The following is a 12,118-nucleotide window of genomic DNA, read 5'->3' on the forward strand; positions in this document are numbered from 1 at the left end:
TCTGACACTGTGACTTTTGTATTGTACATTACTGTAAATCACCTCGACACATTTTGGAAGTTTGTGCTAAAAGAGGCTCCATTCTAAAACTGCGGAAACAAATTAAATCCACTAATTGGACCAGAGGTGGGTAGTAACTAGTTACATTTACTTAGTTACATTTACTGGAGCAACATTTTGGGGAAAAATACTTTTAAGCATAGCTAAGAATAGTTTTACAGCACAGTACTTTTTACTTTTATTTTTGCGATATTATGAAGTATCGTTGCTCTTATTTGAGTAGATATCTGGTTACTTCATCCACTAAATGAAGAACAAACTGATTTTAACCAAAATGTAGCAGACACAGACAATAACATACAGTTTATGTCAAAATGGAAATTCTTGTTTCTACACAAAGTTTCATTTTATTGTGCTAAGTCCTCTGTGCCATTTGGAGATCATGGGAATATGCTGTAAACAGCTCATACTGTATTGTCACTGAAAGTACTCTACCATTTTCTAACACTGTATACAGATAACTCACTGTAAGTACTGGTTTTATCATTTTTATGTTTTTATATTCCATCTCTGAGGAATTAATCTGTTTAACGTGTTTAATTTATTTCTTAATTATTCATCTATTTATTTGTATTAATGTTTCATTTTTGTCTTAAAAATATCAGAACTTATGCATAATTTTACACATTTTTTTCTCTTTGATGACATCATTGTAACATATTGACTCAGATTTTATGATCAATTACTCAGAACATGAGTAGTTTCTAAAACACTTTTTTATGCTTTAGTCACTTCTTGGATGGCTAAGTTTTACTTTTACTTGAATAAAAATATGTTGAAGTACTACCTGAGTGCCTGAGTACTTTTACCTGAGTAAAACTTTGGGGGCACTCTACCCCCCTCTCAGTTGGACTTTCATCTCTGGATAACAGTGATAAATCTTAAAGGCAACACTCATCCATCTTCACATAGTCAGGTCTATTTGGTTCCATGTAAATCAACAATAATCCCAGAGTTAGTGTGTCTTTCTTTCAAAAGCAAAATTTAGAAACAATTGTTTTATTACACTAAAATCTACTTTAAATAAGTGAAATATGTTTTGCTAAAGGTCATGAGTAGTAATTAAAAAAACAATGACTTAGTGAAAAATTAAAAACACCCAAAAGCTTTCCAGTATTTATTCACTTTACTTTTTGAAACGAAAAACAATGGCGGACTGTCCAATTTGTGCAGTATGACTAGATGACCACTAAATGGCAGCACATAACACCAACAACAAATTACCCCAGAAAGGAAGTGAGCTGGGCTGAGGTGTATCTGTCATTATTGTAGGTTTTAATTTATTTATTTGTTTGTTTGTTTATTTATTTATTCTAATTTTTGCTGGTATAGAAAATTCAAAGAAGTTCTGATAGAGGGGAACCATGCACAAGGACACTCTCTCAAACAAGAAATCAGCAAAAACAACATCAAAAAATGTTGTTTCAATAGTCACTGGATTTGTTTGTCCATGTCGAGCCCAATTCACTGCAAAGATCACATGTCTCGTCAGACACATCTCACTTGGATGAGACGTCGGCCAGACTCATCATTTCCTGGAGAAACTATAGTACACTGTGAGATTGAAAGGGAGGGGCTGGTTTTCCAGACAGAAAATGCTACCTTCATCAACCAATCTTATGTCAGTAGAGGACATTGGATGGATCAGTACAGAATGTTAAGCCATTTGGTAATGCCTAATATTACTTATTTAGTGGCAATCCCTAATTAATGTCCACTGACAGCTTTAGTTCTCTTGGGTTCGTAGAGTTAGATTCCCAGGTGGTATTTTGTTACCAACCAGTGTGACACCAGTAACTTGCTAAGTCATGAACTTTTAAAGAGATTCTTCTCCATGTTCACCATCAGTTCAACTGGAAGAAGGGTCAGATCGATAAAACTTGTGAAACGTCAGACATATTAGAGCTGTGTTTAATATCCTTCTATTTGCAACTGTTATGACGTTTGTCTTGTTTACACAAACACATCCGTGACAACATTCAGACAGTGGATGACAACCCAGCACAGAGCCTGTACTGACCTCTGACACCATTGCTCCCTTATCTGGTTACATAATGGTTTCTGAACAGGAGTTTGACCTTGATGAACTCTAACAAGTACAGGGGACATTCAGTAAAAACTCCTTGATTAGAAAACATGAAGCATTTACATATATAAGTATAGAAAGGAATTGATCATTGCTTATCTGATCAATGAGGCGGAACAGTGAGTAAGTTTCACAAAAAATCAATTAATCGACGTAAAGACCCTCTGTGGGGAAACCGGAGAGCTGCTGATGTCAAAATTCGTCATACTTGTGCTGTAAAATTCCAGAACACTGATTGGCTGAAGTGTAGGAAAAGTAACGCCCTTTTTTCTCATGAGTTTCCGCTCAACCTTACAAAAGTCAGAGTGGCTCAAACCACAGCTGCACAGTAGGGGTGACAGGTGGATGAGCAGCTCTTCAAATTGAAGTTTTTATTAATTTGTTACGCTAATTATATATCTACATTTAACACGATATAATCACTGTCATTGTAAATGGCATTTGTTTTGTAACTGTGAGATTTTCACAGAGCCTTGTGGACTATCCCACCAATAGGGTTTCACCTCAGCTACCGGCGTTCCGTAAATCAGGAAAATGATGCAACTTACCGGCCGGCTTTCCGTCTTTCTTCAGTTCTACACAGAGAGAGAAGAAGCCGCGTGAAGGGGAACATTAGAAAGACGAAAGGCTTTTTTAGTGCGGCTCCCGACAGTTCACAATGAATTCAGCTCGTCGTTGTTCCGCTTTGTTCAGCCAAATATGCGTTTCATCAGTCGGGGGACAACCATCCCGGACACCGCTTCCCCCGGCTGGGTCATCCGCTACTGGAACCCGCTGTTGTCACACTGGCCCCGGAGGAGGGGGAGTCAGAAGAACTGGTGGCCCGCTGAAGCCGGGTGCCACAGCCACCACCATAACAGCACCAGGTACCACTCTCTGTTTTCACTAACATGTCACCAAGAAACTTTGACCTATCAACACACCGCGACGTGGCGTTTTCATGAGTCAAACTGTGGGTTCTGGGTTGATGGTAACCCTTTACCCCTTCCCTTCCAGTGTCACCTCCTCCTCTATGTTACCACGGCAATCGAACTGAGATTTTAGGTGTCCAAGGTCATTCTATAGCAGAACAACTCTTAAGTAGAAATCTGATGGAGTCATGACTTCTGCAAATCCCAGAGCAAGCAGGCCTTTAAAGCAGAGGTTTTCACACATGTTGGCAAGAAGCTTACTTCAAATTTAAAAACACTTTATTTATCCCAAAGGATGTTCTTATGAATCCTATCATCCAACTATCTTCAAAGTTTCATTGCTGAGTCTGTAGCAACAAATCCGAAGAGGCCTCTGACTGAAGACTCTTGCTGTACTATAGTTTCATGACTATCATGACATACCAACAGCTAATCAGACTGCAGGCAACAAAGATTATATTCCGCAATAACATTTCCTGAGTGACACCATCGGTTATTACCAGCCACAGCTAATCCACCTCATTAGCTTTTGCTGCTTCTCTTTAAATCCGCTAACGTATCTGGCTGTATGGTTAGAAAGCTGGGCAGATGAAGATGTCAGCTTATTCTCAGCTCTGCAAAAAACCTCTCACCAGCATCATCCCTGCCTCCTTCAGATGACCTCTGTCACATGTTCAGTTCACAGACCTCTTCCTTCTGTACTGATACTTGTTATAGCTGAAGCAGACCATGTAAAGTGTGCTGAACTGATAAGAAATCAGCAAAAAAAGTAAAAATACAGAGTACTTTGACCTGCCTGTTCTTTTTCTTTCTCTTTGTTTGCTCTGACATCCACACATTTACTTTTATCATTTTCAAATACTTTGGCTTTATTTTATGAACATTTAACAAGCTTGTCATCTTCTTTGAGTTTTACATACTTTAGACCCTAAAACATCAATCAACCAATAGTTGATTGGTTGAAGTTTAATTATAAAACACATCTGAGCAACAAGTTAGTTCAAAGTTACATAATAAAAAGAACATGCAGTCGACAATTAAGAAACCAGGGACAAATATTACATTTTGATGATTGCCATAATTAAAATCATCAGTACATGTTGAATATATTGCCCAATGTTCCATTTATTATAGGTCAAAATAAACTAAACAGGTAGGGCTTTAGCCTTAAATTAAAGGAACTTAGTGTTTCAGCTGTTTTACAGTTTTCTGGAAGTTTGCTCCAGATTGGTGGTGCATAAGCTGAATGCTGCTTCTCCATGTTTGGTTCTGGTTCTGAGAATGCACAGACTTTTCTAAAATATTTACACAAATAACAGGTCTGGTATGTATGGTAAACCCCAAAATTATTCGTAAGCCTGATGGATTTAGATTTAAGATTTTATTATTTATTTAACCAAGATGAGATTCTTGGTTCTTCCTGGCTGTTTCTTTCCCAGCCAGGAAATGAGAAATGACCATCTGTCATGATTTTTTATTAAATACATTTTTAAAAAATATTCTGTAAAACAAAGAAAATGTCAAAAACTACTTTTATCTTTCTCAAAAGTCAATCACTTAATCTTTATTGGCTTACAGGCATTCAGACCCTGCTTACAACAATGTAGGGGCATTTTGAGGATTTATCCAAAGGGATTAGCTTTAAGGTTAGAAAACCTTCTTGCCATCACCTTAATCTTTTGCTTCCCCTGCAGATTCTCTGTCAGATTTGAGTTGAAGCAAAAATTACTTCTAGTCATAAGAAATGCATACAAATACTTCTTAAAATCCTAATATTCCAGCAGTATGAGGCATTTTGTGCCTAACTGCATGGTGTGTCATTGTTCTTGCCAAGTCACTTCTATTCCTGCCACCACTAAAACTCTGAGAGCGGATGAACCCTAACCCTGATCCTGATGATCCTCCGGCAGGTGCCTGAGCCCAGTAATTTCCTCCGGCTAATTCTCTCTTTACTTCCGTCTGTATTCCATGACTCTCCTCTTCTCTTCTCAAAGTAACAGTGAATCAGAGCTGTTGACAAATGGTCAGGTCTTCAAATGGTTGAACCAATTCTCCTGGATCCTCCCATGTAAACAGTTCAAAACTAATTCCTTTTCTTTTTTATTTGGGCCTGAGTGTTTTAAAACTGAAATTGTTCAAACATTTCATGCTGATCCCTGCTTTAAAGGTCTCAATGTGGCTTATTGTGTAACTGATCTAGGACTTTAGTCAACAGATGATTTACACGAGGCGAAGTAGATCAAGGTCTGCCTCACTTTCTGTTCTGATATGTTGAGTCAGCGAAATCGGATTGAAGAGCTGAAATCAACAATATGAATAGAAACAATGCACAAAGACAGTCAATGCCCTGCTGATTATGGATCAGCAGGGCAAGTACTTTGTCCCCTATGCATGGACATGTTTAAGAGGCACAGAGTTAAACTGCTATGTTGTGCAGGTTCTGTGTCAATTCCGTATGTTGCACAGCTGGACTGTAGTAGTAGTAGTGCTGATGAGGACTAATCAGATGAAGGTTTTACCAGCAATATTCGCCTTATCTGTAGTGTCACCATGAGCTTGTTGGAAAGTACAGACACCTTGGAGAAGGTGGAAGCTAACAGCTGGTTAGTCCAACATTGTTTTAGCTGACTTTTTAGTCTTTCAGAATGACTGCTCATTTCCATATCAACGGGACATAACATCCAATGTGGAGATCCACTATCTGAACCTGCTGGCTTTGGCTGTATGTCTGCCAGATCAGCTGTGACTAAGCAACCCACTGTCTCTGTCAAGGACTGAGTAAACTTAGATTTCAGGCTGTCAGTTTTTCACAGGGTGACCGCTAAAATGCTGCTTCACACACACCTTCAGCGTGCATTACTTAGGCACGCTGAACACCATAGCTTAAAGAAGCCAACCAAAACACATCATTGGTAAAAAGTAGGGTTAGACCCTGAGGTTCTACACTACCTTGAGAGCTTGTTGATGCAGAACAGTAATATGACTGGGAACATAGGTGTCCAATCTCCACTGGTGAAGAGTTTGACACAGCATCAGGAATCTGGTCCTAAAAGGTCTCACTGGTACCTCAAGTGGCGCGGTCCTGTGCTTTCTCTGACGCCACAAAACACCTGTTGACCATATAGCTAAAGTTCCCTCAACTCTGAGGGTAAAGATCTGGTCCACTGTTGTGTGGCTGAGACGAAAGCTGTATTGCTTCTGAATTTAGCGTATGGCAATGAGTTTAAATTTCCTCTTCATCCCCTACAAGAAGTTTTTCCATAGAGGCAGAGAAGTGTGATCCCTTGGTAGTTGGAACACCCTCACCAATCTCCTTTCAAAAAAAAAAGAGCGCAGATTAAGTTCTGTTCATTTTCCATCAGTTCATTGCACTTCTTCCATGTCCCTGTTGGAAACCTTGTATCCTATCATTTATGTTGATGTTGTCCAGTGCTATTGGTCCAATGGGAATTGCAATGGTTTCTTTTATCAGGATCGTTGTCCCTGCCTTGATATCCAAGAGAGACTGGGTTATGCAGTACCATATATTCATTGTTCTATCAGATTTTCTTCCAATGGAAAATATTTCAGCTTTTCCTCCTCATTATTGGAAGCTTTAGCGCTCATATCTGTTAATGGTTCTGTAATTAGTTCCTCAGTGACTCTCTGTATAAAGGCTTTGCTTTTGTTTTCCATCACATGATTTACTGTCATTTCTTTCACATTCCGTGTAAGTGAATCTAATTTGTGTTCCTGGTAATTCAGTTAGTGAGGGGGGCATGTGATTGGTGCTGCTATGGGTTCTCATTCTTCTACAGATGAATGTGTGCCACCAGGCTGTTCTGGAGTAAATCTGTACTGTCCTGAGACTTCATGCTTAAAATACCAGAAAAAAGAGCTAATAATGTTCCTTGAGTGATTTGGTCTAGTTGCGTTCCAGTTGGGATGTTGAACTTCTTGTTGATAGTGACGGTTAGCTGCTAGCTATGTTGTGCAGATTCTGTGTCAGTTCCAGATGTTGCACAGCTGGACTGAATATGATAGATTGCTTCAGAATAGTAAAACTATTTGGGTGCAAAAAGTCAGAGAGTTCATTGAGTCACAGGAGTTCAGATTTATCAGGCCTGTTGCCCTTCTGCCATGTAGCCTGACGTTCCAGTTGACTGAGCTTCTCATTGCATTGCCTACTTGGCCTGGTTTGTGTGTGTGCCTGTTTGAGGGAGAATAAGACCATTCTTGTGAGTGAGTCATTGCTCTGTGTCATGATGACTGTGTGCTGTCACTCGGCACCGCTCAGAGGAGAAAGACCGTGGGATGACTAAAGGTCCAACGGAGAGGACGGGTGGCGACAGTCAGTTGTTCCGTGAAGATCCTTCGGACTGACTGGAACTGAGTCCATGTGGGATGTAGGTGGTCTAAGTATCAGTTTGTGTTTCTGATAGAGGCAGGGCATCAGTGGAAAACAGTTTGACTCCAGCTTTGCCCCGCCACATGTCAAAGCGCCCTTGGGCAAGACAGTAAACCTGTAGAAACTGCCGCCTATCAGTGTGTGGATGTGTTTAGATGGATAGAAAATACTAGGTTTAATCCATTTGGTCTTACAGAGCAGACTAAAGACATTTATCTTTAGAACAGACCTGATCTGGTTCTGAGTTTTGGGGTTGTGATTCAAAACCCTGTGATTATCTGCGTGTTTCTTAGATCTCAGCAGTAGTTTGCTTCCACACTAGCATTTCTGAAGGTCGAGTACATCCTTCCAACATGACCGTCTGTGACAGAATACTTCCAAGACTGGGCTCCATTCATCTGTTTAGAGGGCATTTCTGTCAGTTAGCATAGCAACCATTCTGGTTGATCTGATTGATTAGATTTTCAGCTCAAATCAAGTGAGAGCCAGCACAGGACTTGGCCTAACCGGAGGAGAAGAAGAATGAGAGGTAATGCAAACGGAAAGCTTTTTTTTTTTTTTTCCTTTTCCTTACCTTTTTATTCCAGGGTGGAGTTATTATGTTTTATCTCTAACCGTGCTACATTCATGGGCTCAAAATAGATGGAAATATATGATTACCTCCATTCTCAGGGTTTATGGCAGCAATGTGATGTGAAGATTCTGGTTCAGACCTGAATCTTCTGTATTTCTGCTCAGTAGTTCCATGTTGGTTTCAGAGATACTGTGGTTGTTTCACATCCTAGAAAAAGCTGTTGATTAGATCTTATGTTAATTTCACAGCTGGAGGCTCACACCGTCACATGTTGGTCAATCCAGTTTGACGTAGATAAACTTTACTCTGAAAGAGATAAAGTTCTAAGGTCTGAGTGTAGAAGTTCTAACATACACTTTCTATTTCAGCAATAAATTATTTGAGAAAAGCACTAACATGGTTCTGAACTCTGAGCCTCTATTTAAACGCATGCAGCTCCTTTCATCAACCCTCATCTTCATCACAATGAAGGAGCTGTTCTGGTCTAAGCCTGGCTTAGTGTGTCTCCCAGAGGTCACTCTGTCACCCAGCCAGCAGGAAGGGGAGGGGCCTGATGAGTCAGGGAGGATGAGACGCTAAGCTGAGTCACAGCAGACAGGAGGAAGGGCCGTTCTAGTGCAGGACTATCAGAGAAGGAACTCACAGACAGATGAACTGTCCTGCTCTGTGGATTCAGATCTGACCAAAGAAGGAGCCATGGGTAAGACCCTTCCTTCCTCCACCTGGTGGTTAGCTGTTGTAGATCAGAGAGGCTGACTCACACTGCAGCTTAGGAGATTCCCTCAAAGCTGTTTAGTGTAAGACCTGACAGGGAAGCAGAATCGTCCTTCTCTCAGCTTACTGAAGTCTTGTTTACCGATGTGCAGCTGTTAATTACACTTTGCAGTGGACTTGACCCTGAATGGTCCTTTGTCTTTAGACAACCACCTCGCCCTACTAGAATTATAGATCAATTTCTGACCCAGTACATCTATGTACTGTACTTCTGGTGCAGTAGCAGATGTTCAAGTTTGGGTTCAGGAATGTTCTAGACATTGGGACCATTGGTACCTGGCTTCCTCCTCTGTATGGATCCAATATGGAAATTGGATCCATATGATCCAATTTCTTTAAAGCAGTTCTTTTCAAATAGTGAGGTGGTGAGTTGTCTGAGGGGGAGTGAGAGGCAACAGGACTTTGGTATTCATATCTTTTATTCATGAGTTGCACAGTGGGGCAGTTGGTAGCACTGTTACCTTGCAGCAAGAAGGTCCTGGGTTTGAATCCCGGCTCAGGGTCTTTATGTATGGAGTTTGCATGTTCTCCCGGTGCATGCACTGTCCAAAACATGACTGTCAAGTTTATTGGTCTCTCTAAATTCTCCTTAGGTGTGCTTCCCTGATGTTGTCCTGTCTGTCTCTGTGTTGCCCTGTGATGGACTGGTGACCTGTCCAGAGTGACCCCACCTCTCACCTGTTGACCGCTGGAGATGGGCACAAGCACACCTCGTGACCCCACTAGGGAGGGAGGGAGGGAGGGAGGGATGGATGGATGGATGGATGGATTGATCTATGGATCTTTTATTCATGCTTAAACCATAAAACAACATCTAGTCACTAGGTGGCAGCAGTGCTCAGTAGGCTTCTGGTCCAGACAGCAGAAGAAGTCTACTCAGACTGGTGTGGTCATTTAACTTCAACTTTTAAGAACTGAGAACAGATCGTTTGCACATTTTCACTTTTGAGTATAACTGAGAAGTCTGGATTAAATGTTACAAACTGAATTAATAAACTGAACTGCAATTAATTAATATGTAAACTGTTGCAGCTCATTTATGTGGGGATGACACAATGTTTACAGCTGCCTTAGAATCAGAACTGAACATTGATCAATATATTTGATTTATCTTTCCTTGATTTTGTTGATGGCATTTGACAAAATGTAATGTTTGTTTCATAATTGTTGACTGTATAATGTACAACACTTTCATCTGCCTTGCTGCTGAAATGTTCTTTACAAATAAACTAGACTTGACCTTAATTAACAGAACCACGGCCTTACAGGCTGAAGCAAATCAACCTCAGTGCAGTTCACCGTCACCGTGTTTCACCTTTGACCCCAGCTTCCTGTGACTAATGCGTCTCTGTCCTCCCCCCCACAGTTTGTCCAATGGGCAGCAGCAGCAGTAGCAGGTTGTTTGGGTCGATGGCCCAGGCATTGAGCAGTTCCTCTCTGGCCCAGCCCGACCCGGACCCGGATCAGGACCAGGACATAGTGGAGGTGGAGCCGGAGCAGTTGCTGAGAGAGTGTGAGGAGGCGCTGCGGCTGCGCCCGGCCCGGCCTCAGCGGGACCTAGTCCGACCCAAGCTGCTGGCGCCCTGCAGCCACCAGCATAACCCGTCCATACGGGTCCTGCAATGGAACATCCTGGCCCAAGGTAAGGCTCTGTATGCTGAGAGGAGCTGTGTTCTGTTAGCTACTGTGTGTTCATGCTGTGAGTTCGTGTGTGTGTGTGTGCAGCTCTCGGTGAGGGGAAGGACAGCTTCATCCGCTGCCCCCTAGAGGCTCTCAGCTGGCATGAGAGGAAGTACCAGATCCTGGAGGAGATCCTCACCTACCGACCCGACATCGTGTGTCTGCAGGAAGTCGACCACTACTATGACACTTTCCAGCCCATTATGGCAAGCCTCGGTTACCATGGCAACTTCCTACCCAAACCCTGGTCTCCCTGTCTGGATGTGGAGCACAACAATGGCCCTGACGGCTGTGCGCTGTTCTTCCGCCGCTCGCGCTTCCACCTGCACTCCACAGCCCACCTGCGGCTGTCGGCCATGATGCTGCCCACCAACCAGGTGGCCATCGCCCAGACGCTGCGGTGCCTGGCCACGGGCCGGCAGCTGTGTGTGGCCGTCACACACTTGAAGGCCCGCAGCGGCTGGGAGAGGCTGCGGAGCGCGCAAGGTGCCGACCTGCTGCAGAGCCTGCAGGGCATCACGGCCCCTGGCTCGGGGGCTGGGCCGGGGCAAGTCCCTCTGGTTGTGTGTGGGGACTTCAACGCCGAGCCTTCAGAGGACGTCTACAGGCACTTTAGCTCCTCCCCCCTGGGCCTGAGCTCCGCCTACAAGCTGCTGAGCAGTGACGGGCAGACAGAGCCGGCGTACACCAGCTGGAAGATCCGCCCATCTGGAGAGAGCTGCAGCACTCTGGACTACATCTGGTACAGCGAGCGTGCCCTGAGGGTGGAGGCACTGCTGGACATCCCCACAGAGCAGCAGATCGGACCCGATCGCCTGCCCTCATACCACTACCCCTCAGACCACCTGGCCCTGCTCTGTGACATCAGCTTCAGGGAGGAGCCTCACAGGCTGTTGTAGGCAGCCAATCACAGCTCCAGCTGAAACCAAGACGGCCACATCAGAGGAACCTGACCTTTGACCTGATGCTGAGCTTGTCTTAAACCTTCCTGTTTGTGTGAAGCTGGCTGCTGTGGAATCACTTCTGCTGGAACTCTGATGGTGAGACTGAACAGCCGGTGGGAGGCGGGGGTGAGGAGTGGGAGGCTCTTGGGTTTTCTGGCTCTATGAGGACCTGAGGGTTTCATTTCCTGACATTTGATCACTGCAGTTATTTATAAAGAGCCTGACTGTCTTAAATTATTCCTTACACTCTGTAAGGTTCTGGGTAGTGATGTGGGTGGGCACGGGGGGGAGTGGTCTTGTTGTCATGACGACAACAACACTTCATGATTACTAATAAAGTGATTGTTTTTACTCTGAACATTGTCTACCTGATCCTGCCTTCAATCACTTCCAGTCTCAATCTGCTGGCAGTTAGATTAAAAAAAAGTTTTAATGGAGCAGTAGTGCTCCATTAAGTTACTTATGAGCCAGCATTAAACAAGAAAAAAATATTTGTTGAATTTTTGCAATAGGCTACTGCAATTTTTGGTATTAATCCGACACCAGTAGTGCCAGTACCGCTGATACGACACTTTAGATTTAAGTGTGAAATGTCATCAAACTTCAGAACTTTTGAACCTTCTGAACGTTTTTGTGGTTTGAATTATTTTGTTCAAACCTAGGATAGAATTTGGACAAAGTTTATAGGTGTTTGTAACATAT

The 12,118-nt window shown here is 42.8% G+C and overlaps 1 protein-coding gene across 1 annotated transcript; it reads left to right on the forward strand.

Moving 5' to 3' along the window:
- The first annotated feature begins 2,461 nt into the window (after positions 1-2,461).
- On the forward strand, positions 2,462-11,774 carry nocta (nocturnin a). The gene is made up of 3 exons (XM_014969778.2): positions 2,462-3,012; positions 10,159-10,434; positions 10,518-11,774. The coding sequence occupies exons 1-3, from the start codon at positions 2,805-2,807 to the stop codon at positions 11,369-11,371; spliced, it is 1,338 nt and encodes a 445-aa protein (XP_014825264.2). The 5' UTR covers positions 2,462-2,804; the 3' UTR covers positions 11,372-11,774.
- Positions 11,775-12,118: the final 344 nt, after the last annotated feature.

Source organism: Poecilia mexicana, unplaced genomic scaffold (assembly GCF_051168715.1).
Source record: "Poecilia mexicana isolate PSO_F unplaced genomic scaffold, ASM5116871v1 scaffold_10, whole genome shotgun sequence".
In the NCBI taxonomy this organism is placed as follows: domain Eukaryota; kingdom Metazoa; phylum Chordata; class Actinopteri; order Cyprinodontiformes; family Poeciliidae; genus Poecilia; species Poecilia mexicana.

Coding starts and splice junctions, on each gene's coding strand:
- nocta (XM_014969778.2), top strand. CDS start 2,805: ATGAATTCAGCTCGTCGTTGTTCCGCTTTGTTCAGCCAAATATGCGTT. Junction 3,013..10,158: donor CACCACCATAACAGCACCAG/GTACCACTCTCT, acceptor TCCCCCCCACAG/TTTGTCCAATGGGCAGCAGC. Junction 10,435..10,517: donor ATGGAACATCCTGGCCCAAG/GTAAGGCTCTGT, acceptor GTGTGTGTGCAG/CTCTCGGTGAGGGGAAGGAC.